This window comes from Siphateles boraxobius, unplaced genomic scaffold, assembly GCF_051911475.1.
Source record: "Siphateles boraxobius isolate OS27281-9 unplaced genomic scaffold, OSU_SipBor_1 291, whole genome shotgun sequence".
Taxonomy (NCBI): Eukaryota; Metazoa; Chordata; class Actinopteri; order Cypriniformes; family Leuciscidae; genus Siphateles; species Siphateles boraxobius.
Window position 1 is genome coordinate 7 of NW_027508910.1, and position 23,633 is coordinate 23,639.

Genomic DNA, 23,633 nt, shown 5'->3' on the forward strand with positions numbered 1-23,633 from the left:
CACACTCTCCTCACACACTCTCTCACACTCTTCTATCACACTCTCCTCACACACTCTCCTCACACTCTTCTCTCACACTCTCCTCACACTCTCCTCACACTCTTCTCTCACACTCTCCTCACACTCTCCTCACACTCTTCTCTCACAATCTCCTCACACTCTCCTCACACTCTCCTCACACTCTTCTCACACTCCTCTCACACTCTCCTCACACTCTTCTCTCACACTGTCCTCACACTCTCCTCACACTCTTCTCACACTCTCCTCACACACTCTCCTCACACTCTTCTCTCACACTCTCCTCACACTCTCCTCACACTCTTCTCTCACAATCTCCTCACACTCTCCTCACACTCTCCTCACACTCTCCTCACACTCTCCTCACACTCTTCTAACACTCTCCTCACACTCTCCTCACACACTCTCCTCACACTCTCCTCACACTCTCCTCACACTCTCCTCACACTCTTCTCTCACACTCCCCTCACACTCTCCTCACACTCTCCTCACACTCTCCTCACACTCTCCTCACACTCTTCTCACACTCTCCTCACACACTCTCCACACACTCTCCTCACACTCTCCTCACACTCTTCTAACACTCTCCTCACATTCTTCTATCACACTCTCCTCACACACTCTCCTCACACTCTTCTATCACACTCTCCTCACACACTCTCCTCACACTCTTCTATCACACTCTCCTCACACACTCTCCTCACACTCTTCTCTCACACTCTCCTCACACTCTCCTCACACTCTTCTCTCACAATCTCCTCACACTCTCCTCACACTCTCCTCACACTCTTCTCACACTCTCCTCACACTCTCCTCACACTCTCCTCACACTCTCCTCACACTCTTCTAACACTCTCCTCACACTCTTCTAACACTCTCCTCACACTCTCCTCACACTCTCCTCACACTCTCCTCACACTCTTCTCTCACACTCTCCTCACACTCTCCTCACACTCTTCTCACACTCTCCTCACACACTCTCCTCACACACTCTCCACACACTCTCCTCACACTCTCCTCACACTCTCCTCACACACTCTCCTCACACTCTCCTCACACACTCTCCTCACACTCTCCTCTCACACACTCTCCTCTCTCACACTCTTCTCACACTCTCCTCACACACTCCTCACACACTCTCACACACTCTCCTCTCACACACTCTCCTCTCTCACACTCTTCTCACACTCTCCTCACACACTCTCACACACTCTCACACACTCTCCTCTCACACACTCTCCTCTCTCACACTCTTCTCACACTCTCCTCACACACTCTCCACACACTCTCCTCACACACTCTGACCTTCACATCAGTGAATCTTTCCTCTCCTCTGTGTTTCAGGAATAAACCCAGCAAGCCGTCGACTCGAGCTGTGAGTAAGCTCAGCGGGAGAGAGGAGCACTCCCCGAACACACGGTGTGTATGAAACTCTCTCTCTGTCTAAACTAGGGCTGTCAACACGGCTGAAAAGCGAAATTAGAATTCTTCTTAAATATTAGCACAATTCTAATTATATTCAAATACTTAAAGGGATAGTTCACCCAAAAATGAAAATTACCCCAATGATTTACTCTCCCTCAACTCATCCTTCAGACGAATACAATCAGAGTTATATTAAACAATGTCCTGGCTCTTCCAAGCTTTATAATGGCAGTGAATGACTGTTTCTGTTTTGAAGTCCATAAAAGTGCATCTGTCATCATAACAGTGTATAAGGTTGCAGCGAGTCATAATGAAATATGACTTGGGCAAAACTCATAAGGTTTTGGTTCCTTGCCTTTTCTGCAGTAAAGTTGGCAATAAATTCACTGATTCGAACTTCACGGGTCAATGTGCTAAACGTTGTTACTACACAAATATTTAATTAACAACGCATCCGCACACGCCAAATTTCGAAATTTCATATTTCTGTGAATATTCGAAATTACTTTTTTTTTTTTTTGACAGCCCTACTCTAAACTATTTCACACTTCAAGCTTTTACAATTACTTCAAACTTTCAGGCTAGAGTTTCTCAAGCCAACGTGTGAGTGTGTGCACGTGATTGAGTGTGTGTGTGTGTGCGTGTGTGTGCACGTGATTGAGTGTGTGTGAGTGTGTGCACGTGAAATTGAGTGTGTGCGTGAGTGTGTGGACGTGAGATTGAGTGAGTGAGTGAGTGTGTGTGTGTGTGTGTGTGTGTGTGTGTGTGTGTGTGTGTGTGTGTGTGTGTGTGTGTGTGTGTGTGTGTGTGTGTGTGTGTGGCTGAACACACACTCACTCTCTCTCTGTGTCTCAGGCCGCTGAGAGGACGCAAGCGTGACTCCAGTCCTTCACTCTCTCGCTCGCGAGGACAGAAACCGGACGATCCGCCGGCCAAGAGAACCAAACGATGAATCACTTCTGCTTCTGATCGCATCATGTTCATGCTTGTTAGTAGTTTTAAGGTCAGAGAGTGTGTGCGTGTGCACGTGAGAGTGTGTGTGTGTGTGTGTGTGTGTGTGTGTGTGTGTGTGTGTGTGTGTGTGTGTGTGTGTGTGTGTGTGTGTGTGTGTGTGTGTGTGTGTGTGTCATATTCCTGTCACCATAAAGATGCTCATTCTGTGAATGTCATTATTGTTCCATTTTATATTTTTACCTTTTTATGATAAATTCCAGTGTTGATCCAAAGTCCGAACTGTCGTGTTTTTTATATTTTGTTTTGTGTGAGATGTTTATTTTACTCTTTAATTATTAACTTTAATTGTATAATGTAGACATACATCATCAGTATATGAAAAAAAATGAATGTTTTGTTTAGAAAGTTTAAGGTTTTTGACATTGAGTTTATTATTCTGGTTTGAGGTTCAGAGGATCCTGAACAGACCGAGACCAGACAAAAGTGTGTGTGAGTGTGTGTGTGTGTGTGTGTGTGTGTGTGTGTGTGTGTGAGAGAGAGAGAGAGAGAGAGAGAGAGAGAGGGAGAGAAAGAACAGACGAGAGGCATTTATTTCTGTGGTGAAACTAAGAGTTTATTCTGTCTCTGATTTATTATTGGACACTTTAATCTGGTGCTGCAGGAAACAGCTGTGTGTGTGTGTGTGTGTGTGTGTGTGTGTGTGTGTGTGTGTGTGTGTGTGTGTGTGTGTGTGTGTGTGTGTGTGTGTGTGTGACGAGCTCATTTCTTCCAGTCGGAGGTTAAATATGAATGCCTTCACATGCGTCTGATTTTACACTTTATCTGTCAATAGAATCAGAAAAATATTCTTAATTCAATAGGAACACAAGATAGAACACACTGAGATACCTGCTTCAATTTTATACATTTTTCATAAAATAAAACTTAATACTGTATAATTAACTTTGCATTTGAAGTTGATGTTAGTCTGTAGTCATTAGAATTTAAACTTGGATTTATTACATGTATGAGATGAGATTAAAACTCTCTTTACAATATTATCCTGCTCACAGTAAAACACTAAATACAACACATACATTAAACATCACACACACGTGCACTGTGATAACTCATCCTGCAGGTGTCGCAAAATACACGTAAAATATTCTCATTTAATTTCGAGGTAAGCGTTTTTTTCTGTTTGTTGTCATATCTGTGTTTTTCCACACGGCGGCGCCACAGTCAAAGAGAAGCGCGTGTGATTGGCTCAAAGACTCACGTGACTCCGTCGATGGCCTTTATTTACATGCTAAAGTTGAAATACACACACAACCGATAAACACAACTTTCTGCTTTCAAACAGGTCCGCGGAAAACATTAGAGAAAAGCCGAGTAAACATGAAATACATTTTTGTTTAGATAAATAATAATATAAATCAAAAGTAATATATTAGAACAAATTGCTAAACAAAAAATAAACTAACACATTTGATTCAATGTAATTTGACAAGTACATAAGTTAAAAATATTATTAGTGTGATCAGATTAAAATAATTGTATTGAAATTATTATGTTAATTTGAATAAATTTGATTTAAATAAAAAAAATAATTAAAACGTTTGATTACAATATTTGTTAATTTAATGAATAAAAAAACATAGCCTAATGATGTCATGTAATAGAAAAACTAACGATTTTACACAACACATTTATAGGCTGATATCCATTTTCACAGTATTATTGGGTCTTTATATGAACATGAAATATCGCTTTTTGAATGATGAGGTTCCTCGCGTGAGATGATCATGAAGCCTTGGGTTAATACACACACACACACACACACACACACACACACACACTGACATGTTGAAGCAGTTCTGAGAGCAGGTGAGTGTTTACCTGTGCGCGTGACCCGATGCTTCAGTGTTTTACTCCGGTCTCTCTCGGTCACGCGCATCTGGACTCGATGGGCTTTCACGTGAGTTTAATATTCCATAAATTAAAACAGAAAGAAAGTGTTTACTGGCATGAGCTTCTGTCATCCGTGTCACGCCATTTTTTCCCTGAAGTCTGTCCTGTCAGAGTCTGTTACATCTCTCTCTCTCACACACACACACATTCAGACTCAACACACAATTATAAGCAGCGGGAACGAGTTGTTGTTTTGACGTGTATTGCGCCTGGCGCGTTCAGTTCTGTCATTATCCCTCTGCATGCACGCGCAATTTACACTTCACGAACTGGACAAGTTCCCAAACGCGTGCACGCCCACGGTGATCCCTCGATCGCGAGCATCTGCAGTGTCACAGATATTCACTTTTTTTGAATACACAAATAGATATTCATGTCAATTTTATCAGACACATAGGAACGCGCGTGAGTGATGCGCGTGGCCGCTAGATGGAGAGAGAGACGCGCACGCTCACCTTACTGATATTTACTAAGAATTTAAAATCATTAATAAACATAATGTTCGGAACTAAAAGGGGAGGGGAAAATACATTTTCTATTATTAAAATGTGTGCGCGTGTAAATGTTCTTTATTGTCCTCAGTATCAGCCGCTGAGTTAAATACTGGATTCACTGGAGTTGTAAAATAAGATGATTTCCTCCTGTTATATTATTTGATCGTATTATAGCCTGTTAAAAGTAAGCCGTAATTCTGTAATTTGTGTTGATTTAAATAGTGAAATAATGAAGAGGAATCTAGGATATGTTTTAGTAAAAACACGCCAAAAAATATGTATGCTTTAGCCTCATAATTCTCGATTAGACGACTTCAAATATAATCGCTACGAGATTAATAAACATTTATATTTTGTTATTCGTTTTAATAAAAATCGAGTTGAACTTCACAACTCGATGCAAATTCAGTGTGACGCTCAAAGTCCAGCAACATGATTTATTAATCGGCATCATTTAACATTCAATTAAAGTTTTATTACGTGTAGGCTAATCATTTCCCGTCAATGCTTAATAAATTGTCTTATTAAATGTATTAATTTCCGCTATTCATTATTTAGCTACTGAAATTATACATTAACAGTAGTTTGGTTCATTTTTTTTGTCGTGAACGTTCACAATATCTGCCATATATAATGTCAGAGACACGATCTCAAAACAAGAAAATATCATTTAAAATTATCCTATTTAAAGCGACACTTATTTATGCGATACATTCGAGGAAATGATGCGTAAAACAGCGGCTTCAAAAATAAGAATCAAGAGAAAATCGAATAAGAAATTGTATATTCTATTGCTGTTCGGTTTATTATTAAGCTATTATTATTACTAGTGATGTTGCTGTTAAATTGAAAAATATCTGTGTGACGCATATTCATTAAATTAATATTGTTCTATAGTCTAACGTTTTTAGGCCTTGTTTATTTTGCCAAAAAAAGCTCAAATATGACGCGGATAAGAGTAGAAATTAGTTTGACGAGATATTTCATTCTAATTTTTACTTAGTTTATTTTTGTGGAATATATAGGCTACAGACATAATATGCGGAGTGTTTTAATCAATTAAATGATAAAATAAAGATAAATCAAACAATTAATTTCCATACCTTAAATAAAAGAAGCCCACAAACACGAGCGCCTTTAGTCATAAATAAATGAATGAAATGCGAATAGAAAGTAGAAATTACTTACAACTTAATATAATGAAAATCCAGTGACCTGAGAATATTAACGAGTTTATTGCTAAATACGATTATTATAGAGCTGCCATTATTTTTTGCTCCGTAAAAACGTTCAAGCGCGTGTTTAGATGATAATTCTGTGCGTTCAGTCCGCGTTTTGTCAGACCTACTTTTTTCATCCGCAGCTCGTGTTTAGTTGTCAGTGTGATTTTAAAGGGTCATTGATATCTTTTCATTCTCTCCTCGGGTGTTTAAGGGTTAATGCCGCTGTAAATATGCGCGAGTTCCTCACAGCCAATCAGAAGGCGTTACAGCTGCCCGACTGGCCAATGGGAGTGAGTTGAGGGTCAGTGTGGTCCGCAGGTGAAGTGGATAGTAGCGCTGTGTTCACACTCACACACTCGCTGTGGCGAACACACACTCCCCTCACGCGATGCGACCGAACTGCCGCCACGGGGCTCAATCTGGAGCGCGTAACCCCGGAGCTAGTGATCCACAGTGACGTTTCCTGCTTAAAATGGCTGTTCGCAGCAACTCTCTGATGCCGTTCTCCATTCAAGCCATTCTGAACAGAAAAGAGGAGTCTCGGCATCTCAACGATCTGGATGTGTGTTTCTCGAAAACCGAGTGCTGGAAAATCTTCGAAGAGATGGACGGAGCGGATCGGAGCGACGAGAGAGAGAGTAAGAACTACGACTCGGACTCCGGGCTGAGCGAGGACAACGACACCAAAGCGCAAAGCGACGCGAAGCCTGAGAAAGACGCAGATTTAGCGGAGGAAACCGATCAGGAGTCAAAACACGGCAAAGGCCTGAGCGACTGCGTGTCCGGTGAGTGAAGAACCGTTCCTCTGCGCTCCAGCAGGAACACTGATTCATTACCGTTCACTCTTTAAACTTCTTCATTGGGATCGATCAGCCATGGAACCTCTAAAGGTTCTTCAAAGTGGAAACAAGTTCTTTAGACTTTAAAAAAATGTTCGTTACATTAAGAAAAAAGTTATTTTTAAGAATTTGGTACTTTGTGGAAGCAAAAATGGTTCTTCTTTGGGATCTTTATTTAGTTGGCTTGAAACATATCTAACGATACTATTTAAGCTTATTGTTATTCTTAGACTAAAGTTTCTCAACGCTGATACTTCTAGACCAAACTCCAAACATCCACCAAACTCAGACTAGACATTCAGACTGTTCTGACTTATAGTGTTCTTTATTTTATAACTGATCCGACTTGTGATTTTACTAAAAAATGGCGTTTAAACTGGGAAAATCCTATAGGCTTACATTGACTGAATGATCAAATGAGCCAAGACTGTTCAAACTCCAACGGTCAAAAATTCAAATATTGACAGTTGGAGAGATTCAAAAGACTTAGAATTTAAACTGCCATTATGTGTGCTAATTATTTATCTATCTATCTATCTATCTATCTATCTATCTATCTATCTGTCTGTCTGTCTGTCTGTATAGCTAGCTTTTAAAACTTAGAACTATTATAAACTGAAAACATTCAAACTTCAAGCTTTTAAAGCTGATTGTTTACATGAGCCAAGACCGTTCAAACTCCAACGGAAAAAAAAATACAATTTTGACAGATGGAGATGTTCATAAGACTCATTTAAACTGCCATGCTGTGTACTATTTCTTTCTTTATCTATCTATCTGTCTATTTATATTTATATTTATATCATTCTATCTATCTTATCTAACGTTAGCTTGCTAGCTTTTAAAATGACTAAACTAACACTTAATACTATTACAAACTGAAAACCTTCAAGCTTTTAAAACTACTTCAAACTTTCTGGCTAGGCAACTTCAAAGTTTGTCTCGTCCATCTTGACTCTGTTTAAACTGAAGTCGTATGTGATTGTTGTTCTCCAGACTGTAACGGGACGGAGGAGAAGAGCGTCGATCAGCCCAAGCAGCGGAAGAAGCGTTCTCGCGCCGCGTTCTCTCACGCGCAGGTGTTCGAGCTCGAGCGGCGCTTCAATCACCAGCGCTATCTCTCCGGCCCGGAGCGCGCGGACCTCGCGGCCTCCCTCAAGCTCACCGAGACGCAGGTCAAGATCTGGTTCCAGAACCGACGCTACAAGACCAAGCGGCGTCAGATGGCCGCGGATCTGCTGGCGTCGGCGCCCGCGGCGAAGAAAGTGGCCGTGAAAGTGCTGGTCCGGGACGACCGGAGACAGTACAGCCCCGGAGAACTCCTGCGACCGCCGCTACTCGCGTCCTACTATTACCCGTACACGTACTGTCTTCCCGCGTGGGGCCTGAGCTCGGGGAACCAGTGACGCACTCACGTATTTATTCTACCAAAGACAGTCGTTAACTGACCGGGAGATTTATTCACAGAACTGCTGAAACAGCCTTTTATTCTGCGTCTTTTTCTTCTTCTTCCAAGGACTAATATCAGTTTTGCTCCTATAAAAACACTTAGGATTTTATTTGAGAATGTTTTTTTTTTTTTTTTGCAAAATGTTCTTTTTTCTTGGTTGGAAATAAACAGCACTTGATGTCGTGACCGCACGTGCGGGTTTAAGGTAACGGTAAGACTGGCACTTTCCCCTCAACAATCCCAAAACATTTTTTAAATCAGAGATAAATATTGATCTGTTGGTCTTCTTAATAAGCGAGCCGTGGATTTCTTTTAGTGTTGTTCGACATGTACCTGATGTTTTCATATTAGTGTAACGTGTTTTTGTTTAAAGAAAAGCATTAAAACGTATATGAAGCATAATTTCATTCGTGTTTCTCACATTTTGAGAGATGTCATTTCTGTGTATCCTCAAAGCAAAAAGCGTGAAATTAATGAGCCGTGACATGAGCCCACTGGACTTATTAAAATATGTTATTAGACGCAAACACAAGTTATCATTGCACGCAAAACGGACAAATCCACATTTAGAGGGTTTTTAGGGGAAAACCGGATAGTTCAGCGTTAGACGGTTTTTATGTGTTTTTGCATTTATTTTATTGGAACATCTGCCGCTAAATTATGCGTTAAAGATGTTTCAGATCATCATAAATAGTTTATATCTACAACCTCGTTTAGGCCTGTATTTATAGTCTATTTCACTCTAAAAATGCTGGGCTGTTTCAGCCAATGTTTGGGTAAAAATGGAGGAACCCTGCAGCCTTTAACATTTTTTAACAAAAACAAAGCGTTAAGATTATAAATAAAGCAGTGTAAACAATAACAACAATAAAACCATCACCGCTATGTTCAATGGTAATAATGCATTTAGTATAATTTAATGTTGTTTTGTCTCGCGTTTCAACACTTTGATTTGCGCGTGCGATCAGAACAAGGCCTCGCGAGACTCTGAACTCAAGTTATTACAGAGATTATTCAGTTAAGTATTTTGGGCATTATATATTAAGTATTTTGTAAAACGTTATTTTACAGTGTCCTAGTTACGCATGTTACATGCAGTTACCGTAATAATAACAACTATAAATTATCCATAATTACATTTAATCCTAACCCTATAAGTACATGGATTTTATTAGTATTATTACACCGTAAATGCGTAATTACACTGTAACACGGACATCTTAAAATAAATTGTACGAATGAATTATATTTTAATAAAACTGCATATCGCTTGATCTATTGTGGTTAATCTGATATAGCGAATTTTTATTTCCGAAATTGATGGATGATTAGAATGATCTTTCTACGAATGTGCATACATATGCAATTGACAAAAGTACCATTATACATGGATTTTTTTCAATAATAATAACTTGATGGGTAAAAAGCCTCCGAGTATAGGCCCAGGTGATTATGATGCTTTATTGCATTCAAGTTGAAAATGAAGAAATAAGAGACAGTGCCTCTTCAGATAAAAAGACTGTCACTGCATCCCTGATTCTCGGAGTTTGGCTCTTTGAGGAGCAGGTGGAGATGATCGTGTTTCAGATGAACATGATGAAGGGAATCTCATCTAACCCGCTTCTGTTCTGATGGATCGAGGATTCAGGTATGAAGAGCTGAGATGCACGTGTAGTTTCTGTGTTCATTTAAGTCACTCTTATAGGGAGTAAAGTGATGTATGATTGCGAAACTTCAGATTTCCCAGCGCTGTTGGTCATCTGTGTTTGTGAAGTCAGTCTTCTAGTCCTATACAGTCTTTGAGCTCCGTAAAGAAACACCGAAAAACATCAAATGAACGGATTAAACATCAGAAATTCATAAATCTACAGTTTTTAAAATGCAGCGCAAGAAATGATGAATCTGATCTGAGTCACACAAGGCCCGAGTGAGCGCATTATTGCTTTAAACAGGATTCATCCCATTTGCTTTGTTGGCAGTTTTCAGGTGGAAAGTTCTTGGATTTAAATGACAGATTTATGATGTATGCTGGGAAATTGGATGAATATTTGACAACAATCGCCACATTAATGCCTTGCTGTTGGGTTTGAATCCATTGATGCCAATAAAAGGTTAATATTAAGAAAAGTATAATGCCATTTCTTAACATGAGTTTTCCTTATGTGTGTTTAAGGCCTATCTGTTTTGGGTTAACGTGTCATTGCATTGGAAGACTTTGAATTGATGGTTCATATTTTGAAGTAAATTCTTTGAGATCGCACTGAAAAAAAGGGGAAAAAACGTTGCTGCTCGATCAACTTGGATGTTTGAGTCATTTCAACTTTAATTATATTAAACTAAGTTAAGATGAATCTTGAATAACTTTTAAGATTTTTTTTTCAAAACCTTATTTTGACGAGTTAAAGCATTTAAAAACACATGTTATAACTTATTGATCATATCATTTTTTTTTATTGTGCTGAGAGTGATGCGCCCAGAGAAGAGCACGAGCACGAGCCTAACCTACATTCTTCGGGATAAATGCAGCGAGTCCGACAGTTCAACTTTCCGGGAAAATGTGTGTGTAATGACCAAGAAAAAATAGAGAGTGTGTGTGTGTGTGTGTGAGAGAGAGAGAGAGAGAGAGAGAGAGAGAGAGAGAGAGAGAGAGAGAGAGCAGGGCCTTAAACTTTAGTCTCAAACACAAACGGGCTGATCTGGAAATCATTCGCAGATGAGCTTCATTTTGCCACTCAAAATGCTATTGGCATTGAATTGATCGCACACACACACACACACACACACAAAGGTTCAGCGATTATTCGGTTCAGTTAAGATCCTTGTCCGTTTCATTTTGAGATTAATACCATTCTTGATGTTTTATATCGATTTATTTGTTTGCGTGTTTTAGTCGGCTACACCGATCAGATGATAAAGAATTAGAATATAAAAAGCTCTTTGTGAACCCTTTCTGTGACGTCATAATGTAGCCTGAATTCGAATTGAAACTTATTTTAAAGAGTTTTGACGTTTTGTGTGATTGTCGTGTAATGAATTGCTCAGTTGTGTGACGTGTTTGTTCAGTGTTTGTCATGTTGGCGCGAACCGCTCCTAGTCTATAATTTGACAGGATTTGCCTCGCAATTTCCCGGTACACAAGTACTTTTTTACTATCTCGTGAATGCCAGTGTATTTATGGTCAAATTTTGGACGTCAAGGACAATTTCTTTATACACGCTAATAGAGCGCGCCTGTCACACATAATGGCGCGTAATCAGGGCAATCATTTTCCCGCGCAGAGACATGAGCCAGTTGTTGTTCTAGATCAAGTTTCACGTTTAATGAAAGAAAATGGGCATTTCAGACACTATAGTCTCTCGGGTCAGAATCGTCCACCTGCGAGAGACGTTCATTTATCTCCTAATTGAATTACAGTTTCTCTATAAGTCTGCACATGTGCTTTTGCTTCGCGCGTTTTTTCCCCGCGCGTTCTTTCATGGCGTCCATCGTGAAGCTCTGTGTACCTGCTCGAGCATCAGAACAGATAAAGTGGCCGTGAAACACTCGCTGCTGGATTCTGTGTGTGTGTGAGTGAGTGTGTGAGAGAGTGAGATGATGTGAAGCAGATGTTTCGCGCGTGGAAATGCTTAACAGGTGCTCGCGCGTGTTTAACCTCACGCCTCGCGCAGTTAACATGTCACAGCATCACGTGTAATTATCATGTCCAATTACACTCCCGCTTGACATTTTGAGATGTTTTCTGCAATAAATGTGGTATTTAAGAGTGTCAGAAAACTAAACAGAAAGATAGTTTTCAATTTTCCTTGCTTTTGAGTGGAGAAGTCACCGTAACTTTATCTATCTATCTATCTATCTATCTATCTATCTATCTATCTATCTATCCATCCATCCATCCATCCATTTTTACACATCTATCTATCTATCTATCTATCTATCTATCTATCTATCTATCTATCTATCTATCTATCTATCTATCTATCTATCTATCTATCTATCTATCGTCCAAACTCAAATCATGGCTAATAATAGTTTAAAATAATATACTAAAATAATTATGCTAATGCAGTTCTCTCTCTCTCTCTCTCTCTCTCTCTCTCTCTCTCTCTCTCTCTCTCTCTCTCTCTCTCTCTCTCTCTCTCTCTCTCTCTCATTTTTTTATGTGTAATAAAATGATAAGAATAACAATAGGGTGAAAGATAATGCGGTAGGCCTGTATTATAAACGCGATGTAAGCGTGTTTGCTGCTGTTTGCAGTTGTGCTTAATTGGTCGACGCTTAACATGTTGTTGGTCCCATGTTTATTGTAAAAATATAATTCTATAAAATAAATACTTGGCAATGTTCTTAGAATTTTAAAATTCTATTGCATTAATATATATGTATCCGATTCATATTATATATATATTATAACATAGGCTATAGGCCTAGAATTAGAAAATTCTTAGAACATTGTATGTTTTAGGCTATTGGTATATATATAGTTAAACAATAAACTGAAAGTGAAGCTCCGTTGAGACTCGTTCATTCTCGGATCTGCGGATTGTTCCTCCAGTCGTGCTCGTGCTCGTGATCTCAGAGTCTCTTCAGGGTCTGTCTGATGATTTATGATTGTGTGAGTCTGGAGATCCCGGGAGCCCATGAGGTCAAACCTCTCCGTGACTTTACCAAAACTCCCAGAAATCCTCTTTTAGCAGCTCTATTTCTGCGCTTCTGATTCTGATGATCTGATAAAGCTTGAGATCTGAGGAGAGACTGACACGTGCTTCCAGACTCTGATGTTTGATCGACCGTGTGTGTGTGTGTGTGTGTGTGTGTGTGTGTGTGGGTGTGTGTGTGGGTGTGACACTCAGCAGTTTTACGAGGCCAAAACAGCGGATGCACAAAAGCTGTTAGTCTTTCTCTCATTTTATGCATCCACGTCTGTTTTTTATAAATAATTCTGTTTTACAGAAATACTAGACTAACCTAAGCTCACCCAAACAGAAATGGCTTTGAGAATTTTACATTCTTAAAAATAAAGGTTCTTTATTGACATTGGTGGATCCACGAAGAACCTTTAACATCCAGAGAAATTTTCCATTCCATTAAAGCTTATTTTATTAAAATGTTCTAGTTAGAAAAAATGGTTATTTTTTCAGAAGTGAAATGTTCAGTGGTGTTGTACAGAACTCTAGCGTTTTAAAGAACACTTCAAAAAGGTTCTGTAAATGCATCATACTTTCATGTTTAACTGGTTATTTCATGTATTTTTGTTTATGTTTCTGAGATTTTTAATTCACAAAATTGAATCAATGTAAATAAAAAACTAAAAACAAAAAAACTAAACCCATAAAATGATCTTTCTACTTTAGTCTTAATTATAAAGGTTCCAAAATGTGTTTATTTTCACAGTGATTCCGTAGAAAAACATTTCTGGCTCGCAAACATCCTTCCAGAAGAAGCCCTTTTCCTGAACAGTTTAATCATCTAAAGAAGCTTTAGTGGTGGCATGGATGTGTATAAGGTTCTTCATGAAACCACCGATAAATAAAGAAGCTTTAGTTTTCAGGAGATTCTTCAGTTCATTAATTACGTTCAACACTTGCTTCTTAGTTTTCGTTGAATGAAAAGCTTCAACATTCTCAGATTTAAAGCTTCAGATCTGCACAAACAAAGGCAAAAAAGCTACCGAAAACATTCACAGAAAGTAGGCTATTTTAGAGTTTTATTCAGAGATCACGTTCTTCTGTCTCAGATGGTAAAATCTGTTCAGCTTTACAACTGCAGTTGTAATAAAACAATACACATTAAAATTAAATAATTTAATCGAAATTTATGTTTTTTGTTGTTGGTATCTTTCTAGCGCGCGCGCTCTCTCTCCCTCTCTCTCTCTCTCCATGGCAACAGGGAAGCGTCATGAAGGACGAGTCCATTCCGGTAGCGGCGGGTGAGCGCCAGTCCACATAAACACAGTAAAACACTGTAAACCCCTCTCGCATTAAACTGATAACTATTAACTGGTGAGTTTAACTGGGTAATGATCAGAAGTTGACCGCACACACACTCATCTGTCGTGTGTAAAGCTGCTCTGAGAGTGTAGTGGGAGAGGATCGTGTTTGTTGGTTCGCGCTGAGGGAAGATGGCGGCGGCTTCACCGTGATCAGATTAACCGATGCGCTTAAATCTCTGTCTCTGATTATTATCGTGTTATTATCGTGTGTGTGTTAAAGTGTTGAAGAAGTGTTGAGTGATGTCGGACTCTGAGGAGGAGATTCAGGAGCGGCAGCTGAAGATTGTGCTTCTGGGAGACGGAGCGTCCGGAAAGGTACAAAATACACCAGAATTCAGACAAAACATCACGAATATCAGCAGAAGAAACACACATACAGTCAATATCACAGCGACTACAACATCACTGACGTCTGGCGACATTTAATCACATATATAGCGACTATGATGAGATATTACACTGTGTCGTATATATAGTAACGTAGTAACGTTACTATTACTATAACAGTAACGTGTTTTGGTGATACCGTGGCTGACAGCTGTATTTGTAAGATGTTGAACATCATCTGCAGGGTCAAATACTCCACTATCTGCTGTTCAAATGGTGTTTCTACTGCAGAATTGATCTGGATCAAACATTGGTTTGTAGTGAATGATTAAAAGCGTTATAAAACAGTCTCAGTTAGGATGGGATGTCATAACTAGTCGCGCATGAGCAGTAATGCTATTTTTATTAGCAGTTTGATATTTTTAATCTAGCTGGTTAATCTTTATTAGATGCACATGGCAGGAGTTTCATTCAGCTCTTGTGTTTTTAAGATGATTGTAATGATGCTGACATGATCATTCACTGTGGAGAAATACAGACTGACTTTAAGCTGTTAAGCTGGTCATTATATCTCAGTGTGAGCACGTTTAGTTGCTCAGTCCATTTACTAACAAACTTATGTTTGTGTGCGGCATAAATTTGTCTACACGTAACAATCCCTAACCAAGTTATAGCCATTTATTACAACTTTATTATAGGTGCTTTTCAGTGAAATATGTTCTATCTCTTTAAGGGTTAATTCCAACATTTACAAATACATAATTCAAATAAAAAGTGTCTCCAAAAAAAATAATAGTTTTATGAATTCAATTGATTAACATGGAAAATTAAAAATGGAAAACAGAATTTGGGAAAAACAAAATGGAATTGAAGAATTTTTTCCCTAAAATGTATTTGTTTAACTTTTAATAAATTGTATACGTTTCATGATTTCAACATTTAAAAACATGCTTTTTGATTACTATGATAAATTTAACCATTAAATTGGAGTCCAGAAAAAAAAATAGCTTAATAATAATTTGGAAGAAATATAAATTACATTTGTGTATACTTGTATTTTTTGTTATTGGGGATATTTAGACACATTTATTACCCAACAATGAAAGAAAAGCATGCACTTAAGTTTGTTAGTAAATGGATTGAGCTACTCAACCAGCATTTCTAATGTTAATCTATTTACTTTATTTTACTGAACTCTTCTGGACACATCTAGATTGTCAGTCAATAAAAAACAGCAGTTTTTGGGGAGCCTGACTCGCCAGCATCAAGTGCCATATATCATTTTTAACAAGAGAACTTAGAGTTTCAATATAGCTAATTTAAAGTCCCAATTTTACATTTATTTAGTCTGAGAATAGGTGAATTTACCATAATGAAGAAAAACACCAGCAAAGTTTTGGTGGTGTTTTTATTATTATTATTTTGGTTGTTTTTTTACTGTGAACTCAAACATAACCTCCTGAAGTTTAGATTTTTCCCTTGAGAAAGTTATTCTTGGATGTTTTGGACTTCCAGGTGAAATTTTGTGTAAATGTAACAATCATTATAGCCATTTATTACATTATTTTTATTATTATAGGCGCTTTTCAGTGAAAAATTTGTGTTTTTTTATTTACTGACAATTTACAGTAGATGTGTCCAAAAAAGTTAATGAAATAGCTAAAGTAAATAGATTAAAATTTGAACTGCTTTAAAAGTATTTATTACAAAAGTACATTGTTAGTCCATTTAACTAATAACTATGTTAACAAATGGAATCTTATTGTAATGTTACGAGTATCAGAATGTCTCATCTTACGTTTGTTGATTGTCATCATTCTTGTGGTTTGTGTGTCAAGTTTTGAGCTCTTCTGAAGCGATATCTCAGATATCTTTGTTTTGTAAGATGATTGCTCCTTTAGAAACAAAGATAGCATTGTTCACTTCACATGTAAAACGATTAATCGCATCCAAAATAAAAGTTTGTGTTTACATAATAAATGTGTGTACTGTGTATAATTATTTTGTATATAAATGCACACACATACATTTAAGAAAAATGTGTTATTTATATATAAAATATTTATATTTGTATATAATACAAATTTTATATAGGTATATATATATATATATATATATAAAGCAAATATTTCTTAAATATATACATGCATATGTGTATTTATATACAAAGTAATTATACACAGTACACACACATATATATTATGTAAACACAAACTTTTATTTTGATTAATCGTTTCACAACCCTTTTGCTAAACAAGAAATCTGTAGTTGCCTTTGTTGAATGTATTTGCGGAATGAGGCATTTTACATTTATTAAGCGAACAAATTCAAATTGACAAAACAAAGTAGTGTTACTGAGGACAGGTATTAAGACAATAGATGAGATAACTTAAATCTGAAAGATATAGCCTTATTTTGCCTTGATTTAGTAACTTAGAAACGAGGATAAACCGATACTTAAAGGGGTCGTTCACAAACATTATCATTCTATCATCATTTACTCTTCCTCATCTCAGCTAAACTTACTGGACTCTTGAGGAACACAAAAATATATGTTTTTTCTTTTACCTTTATGGTCATTGCATGTCTTTCCTGAGGTAAATTACGTGACATTATTGTTCTCAAGTTGTTTTATTGACGTCTTTCCTTGGGTGAAACACGGATTGAGTGATTACATGAGACATGATTGATTCCATTAAGTATTTTATTAAGAATCTTTCAGCATTCCTTCTGATGTTCATCATGTTTATTTGCTGCTGCAACTAGTAGTAAAGAAGAAGCTCACATTAAAGACACACAAAAACATATTGAATGACTGAATTTAGTGATGAAACTGACAGATTTTGACAGCTGAGACTTCGTTTCATATCAAAAGTAAGGCAAGGCAAGTTTATTTATATTATAGCACATTTCAAACACTATGGCAATTAAGAGTGCTTTACATAGAAAGGAATAAAAATAATCACAAAATAAAAGCAAGGATAAAACAGTTATTCAAATTGTTTTACATAGAAAGGAATACAAATATTTACACTATGGCAATTCAAACAACACTGCATAGAAAATAAACAAAATAAAGCAAGGGAAATTAAAGCAGTTATAAAAGGAATTAAAAGAGAATTAGACTAAAATGAATTAAAGTAGTAAATATTCATAGTATTCAAGTATCGAAGCTTATTGTGATTATTGGATGGCAGGAGCTACAAATAATGTTTAGTGAAGTTTTTATTCATGCATAAACTCAAAAACAGCACTAAAATCGATTTTGAGATTTAAGAATTCATCAAAAATATTCAAGATGTGTGTGTCCAATGTTGTAAAAGCGTTTGGTGAGTTTGCAAAGCCGTCTTGGTAAGGGCCAGTTCTGCTACTGGAAGTGTGTTTCAGGGTTTCAGACCGCAGCAGAAACGTCTTTCTCCTGGATTTGTGTATTTGGTTTGTGTGGCGTCCTCGTGGCCGCAGCAGAGGCTTCTGGGTAACCGTGCGTGTGCAAACCCTTCTGGCTCACGATGGGGTTGTTTAAATGTCACTTAGAGATGGAGGGAAAGCACACAGACTAGCGCTAGCGTAACGCCAGCACAAACCTGTGTCCGTTAGGGCTGGGCAAAAAAAAAAGATTTTTCGATTAATCGTTTTTGTAAAATGTGGTCAATTCAAATTCGATTCTCAAAGGCCACGAATCGATTTTTTCCAAATGTATTTCTCTATCACCCAAAAGCCAGTATTAGTTTTCCTCCACTGTTCACAGGCTTGCATGTTACAGCTAATACTGTGAGATTTTGTGTTTGTTTCATCTTAAACATAAAACAACCTGATCCTGTTTGACGATACGATCAACGATATACGTTTTTAGCATCAATTTTTCATCTGGCATTAAAATGTCCTATTTGCACCAAATCCTGTCTATTTATTGAATGCATTTGAAATATAGAGTTGGGTTCTGTTTTAATGTACCCAAGTGCCTGTAAATATACACGTTTGTGGCTCTTAATTTCTTTTTATTAATTAACCACTTGTGAATTTATGTTCACTGTTCTTGTTTTTATAAATATAGGATTTGAATTAAATCTATATTCATTTAGTCGAATCGAATTTAGAATCGAAATCGAAAATTGAATCGAATTGAGAGCTTGCGAATCGAATTTACCTGTTCATTTCAGAACTGCTACCACAATATCTATTGTTAAATCTAAGTTAAAATCTTTTTTTATTTGATCTGGCTCACAATTCATGAATTCTGTCTGTCTGTGCTTTGTTGTTTACTTGGGTATTTGTCTGTATTTTATTTAATGGCTATTTATTTTGTTCATCACATACAGGCAGTTGTTTTTAATTGTGCTTTATAAATAAATCCTGAAAATGTTAAATTAAAATTATTTTTGCTTCTATAACATGTCTACTTTCAGACTGGTGGAAAGAAAACATCCAAAATAGTGTATAGATAAAGTGCAATTAAAACACATATTTTGAAAATATTTATTGCACTTCATCTATTTGCGTCTGTAGATTTCAATTATGATACATATCTTTAAAAGTTTTTTTCTCCACGTCAGTAACACTTACATACACCAAAACTTACAGTTTTATTCACATCTATATTCTGAAGGTTTTTACTGAGGGGTTTGTGCATATATCGCTTGCATGGTATTTATTTAACATTTTATTCCTAAAAACATGATGAAAATTAGTGTTTTTTAACGGCTGTTGACAGTATTTAATGATTAAAAGACAAATCTAAAATCACTTCTGTGAAAACATTTAACTCTAATATGACAACAAAATCAAACAAAAATTTTGAACCTGGCTTTATCCAATGTTCAGATTTATTTGCTGGAAATGTATGCAAATGTATTCATATTTAATTAGACAATGTCTTATATATTTAAACATTACATTTAACAAAACTTTATTTCACAAAACAATTGACTTAATGTACTGTGATTGATCAACTGTAAAGTATGGTGATATCTATATGTTACATTTGTTCTTGTGGTGTCTTGCCTTAAAATTAAAACAATGAAAATTAACCACAAAAAAATGTAATGATTTAATCCAGTTACCGGCATGTCATGTGACCATTATCCCACATCTGAAAACCGTGAATGCGAAAGTTCTGTCACATTATTGAAATTACAACTTAAAATCTCAGCGTAGTTTGGCTGACATAAATCTTTGTGAATCCCTGTTCTACAAGATTTAAATCAAAATGGACATAATTCACTCGGTACTCTTTATACTGCAAGTTTGTTTTAAAGCCCCTTTATTCTGTGTGTATTAAAGTTAGAGGTGTGTGTGTGTGTGTGTGTGTGTGTGTGTGTGTGTGTGTGTGTGTGTGTGTGTGTGTGTGTGTGTGTGTGTGTGTATGTGTGTGTGTGTGTGTGTGTCTGTTGTGTGGTGATGTGGATCTAGAGTGTCTCACCACACAGACGCGATCTGATTGGCTGTGGTACTTGACATGAAGAACCTGTCAATCAAAGATGTTTTCATCTTTAGCCACAGGGAAGTGGGCGGAGCCTCAGGATAGGTGAGAATAAAACTGTTCTAATGTGTGTGTGTGTGTCTCTCTCTGTTTCTCAGACATCACTCGCCATCCGCTTTGCACAAGAGGCTTTTGGGAAACAGTATAAACAGACAATAGGGCTGGACTTCTTCCTCAAGAGAATCACTCTACCAGGTTAGACACACACACACACACACACACACACACTCACACACACACACACACACACACACACTCACACACACACACACACACACACACACTCACACACACACACACACACACACTGCCCCTATCCCTAAACCTACCCATCACAGGAGACATTCTGCATTTTTACATTTTTAATAAAACCCTGCTTAGTATGTTTTTAAAGCCATTTGAAATATGAGGACTCATGAATCACATTCAAGTTGTAATACCAGTGTAATACCCATGTCATTATACACATTTGTGTCCTCACAAATCACAAAAACAAACACACACACACACACACACACACACACACTCACACTCTCTCTCACACACACACACACACACACACACACACACACACACACACACACACACACACACACACACACACACACACACACACACACACAGACACACACACACACACACACACACACACACAAGCAACTAATTGACAAATAGCACAAATTTGAACTTTATTCTACATTTAGATTTGAGATTTCTTGCAGTTCTTTTAAATTTCCATGTTTTTTCACATTCAATTTAATCTCATAAAATTGATGTATAATTGCATGTATAAAAAATGTCCTCCAACGCTTCATCCACACAGAAAAACATGTGAAACTAAAATACTAAAAATATAATTGAGATACTTTTACTTTATATTTTCCATTTTTATTCAAATTCTATTTCACGTTTTATTAATCAACAGGCATGCGTGTCATTGCATTGAGAATGCCTTTTAACTTACTAATGAATTTCTGAATTTGAGATAAGCTAGCAAACCGAATGCATGCTTTTTATTCAAATTTAAGAATACTTTTATTATCCTGCTGTAAGTGTGGGTTTAAGTTATATTTTTAAAATAACTTGTGCTGTACCAATGAAATCCATTTATTGTGTCATCGGGTTGAATTTGTCTTCAAATCCCTAAAAAAAATTACCCAACTCTAAAAATTAGTGGCCAAATATATATATATATATATATATATATATATATATATATAATTTGTTTTAATATGGAACTCATGACTTGGCATGACTTATTAATGACAATTGTTCATTTACAGTATATGATGAATAAAGTCATACCAGAAAGACCATTTCAACATTTGACTGAAAATTTGGGTTACTAATAAGCACTGAGTAATATTAATGAACTACATGTACTCACTATAGAGTTAGGGAAGGATAAGTGTTTGGTTGAGGGTTAGTTGCATGAAATTATGCATAATTTACTGTTAATAATATAGTAAGTACATGTAACATATTTAACAAGGACACTGTAAAATAAAGTGTTACCAAAATTTCTAACAAACAAATGAGAAGAAATAATATGTAGGAAAACCTTAATTCCCTGAGATGTTGTGTAATAGAGTTACACACACGCATGCGTATGAATAGATGTCTGTCCTGATTCTGATGTTTTCAAGTGTTTCTCAAGCTGCTGGACGTTTGTGTGAGTGTGTGTGTGTGTGTGTGTCCTGGACCGCTGCATGAATCACTCCAGTGTGTGTGTGTTTGTTGTACGTCTGCCTCTTTTCAACTTTATTACCTACGAAAGCTCTTAACTCCTGAACACACACGCATAACTCTTTCTCAAAGGCAGACTGTGTGTGTACAGCGCTGGCGGAGACGCACGCCAGTTAGTTTGATGTTTAATTAAAGGCTGAAATCCGATCTCATCTTTTTAACTTCTATTATTATCCATCGCGGAGAACAATACGTATAAAAGCCGTAGTAAGAAAAATAAAGAGAAAAGTTGAGCTAACCAAAACTTTGTGAAATGTAGGGCACCTTTTATTATTGTTTAAATGTAGATTTTAGATTTAAAGTTCTATGTTAGAATTTATCTTTTTTGTAAGGTGCGTAAAATTTGGAATGGGAATTAAATTAGGAAAAAAAGGTCGTTGAGACAAACTTAAAGCCGGACGGGGAGTATAAAGCACTTTATAGCGCTGAAGGAGTTTTATAATTGAAGTTTGTTGATTTTAAATTTGAAAAGTTTGAAGTTTTAAAAGGCTGTATTTTGAATAGATGGATAAAAAGAATGATTAGTCGAAAGAAAGAAAGATTAGTTATAAAGAAAGAAAGAAAGATTAGTTAGGAAGGAAGAGAAAAAAGAGAACGATTATCTATAAAGAAAGATTTACACAAGTGTAATCGTGTCTTTAAACAGAGTCGTTCTGTCTGTGAGTGTGTGTGTGTTTATTCCTGACGTATATAATGCTCTTTCCTCTGCTTCTGTTTTCACGCTCTCATGGACCATAACTGAGACACACACACACACACACACACACACACACACTGCGTCAGCACATTCACCGTACCCTGGCAGGACCAGCGTCACTTACCGTAAAGATTGACTTCTAGAATAAATAAAGAAGAGATCTTTATAGAAACATGTGAGGGTGTGTGTGTGTGTGTGTGTGTGTGTGTGTGTGTGTGTGTGTGTGTGTGTGTGTGTGTGTGTGTGTGTGTGTGTGTGTGTGTGTGTGTGTGTGTGTGCCACTGTATAGTCTGAGTGCAGTGACTGTGACTCTGTGACCAGTGGAGAAATATTTTCATTAATGTTATTAATATGATATTTATCCTAAATTATATATGTATTTAATTTATTGTTATTTATTCTATAAATAATTTATTTATTATTTTATTTTATTTTATATTTATTAAATGTCTGCTGTTTTTTATATTTTTTATATAGCATTATTACAGTAAATGTATTCTTTCTGAATTTAGCATTTAAAAAAATCATAACATTCTTTTTCCATAATCAGTTTCTATAAATGTAATTAAAATTAAGATATTATTATTGTATAAATAATATAATTTATTTTTTATTATTTATTATCTTAATTTATTTTATTATTTAAATTGTATTTTTATATAACTTTATTACAGAAAATGTATTCTTTTTAAATTAAGCATTGAATAAAAACATCATAAAAACCAAATTCCATGATCAGTTTTTATAATTTAAATTCCAATTAAGAATATCATTAATCTATGAATAATATAATTGATTTATTATTTAATTTTATATTTATTTACATTTTTTTATTTAATTTTATTATAATATTATTACAGACATTTTATTCTTTCTAAATTTAGCATTGAAAAAATAAATAAAAATATCCTTTTTCCATAATCAGTTTCAATAAATTTAATTATAATTAAGAATATTAGTATTATATTAATAGCAATTATTTCTATTGTGCATATACCTTTGCAATGAAAACTAAAGTGCGGCTGTAATGTGCGCTATAATG

General features: G+C 36.4%; 2 protein-coding genes and 1 long non-coding RNA gene across 7 annotated transcripts in view; all 3 read left to right on the top strand.

Annotated features, from left to right (window-relative positions):
- The first annotated feature begins 1,271 nt into the window (after positions 1-1,271).
- Positions 1,272-23,633, top strand: part of LOC143754077 (uncharacterized) — a 66,184-nt gene continuing 43,822 nt past the window's right edge. Inside the window, exons 1-2 of one of the 2 annotated variants that reach the window (XR_013207883.1) lie at positions 1,272-1,437; positions 2,299-2,669. This is a non-coding gene — a long non-coding RNA (uncharacterized LOC143754077). Of the gene's footprint in view, positions 1,438-2,298; positions 2,883-23,633 lie in introns of those variants that run through there. The other variant, XR_013207884.1, reaches the window with a different exon arrangement.
- On the top strand, positions 6,341-10,480 carry nkx3-2 (NK3 homeobox 2). Its single transcript, XM_077246984.1, has 2 exons — positions 6,341-6,849; positions 7,900-10,480. The coding sequence occupies exons 1-2, from the start codon at positions 6,537-6,539 to the stop codon at positions 8,307-8,309; spliced, it is 723 nt and encodes a 240-aa protein (XP_077103099.1). The 5' UTR covers positions 6,341-6,536; the 3' UTR covers positions 8,310-10,480.
- rab28 (RAB28, member RAS oncogene family) overlaps positions 14,445-23,633 on the top strand; it is a 29,461-nt gene continuing 20,272 nt past the window's right edge. For 2 of the 4 annotated variants that reach the window (XR_013207881.1, XM_077246980.1), the window contains exons 1-2: positions 14,451-14,657; positions 20,247-20,343. Coding sequence is in view for 2 of the 4 variants with exons in the window: in XM_077246980.1 (XP_077103095.1) it covers positions 14,583-14,657; positions 20,247-20,343 (172 nt within the window). In the remaining 2 variants the exon portion in view is untranslated. Of the gene's footprint in view, positions 14,658-20,246; positions 20,344-23,633 lie in introns of all 4 variants that reach the window. The other 2 variants (XM_077246981.1, XR_013207882.1) reach the window with 2 other exon arrangements.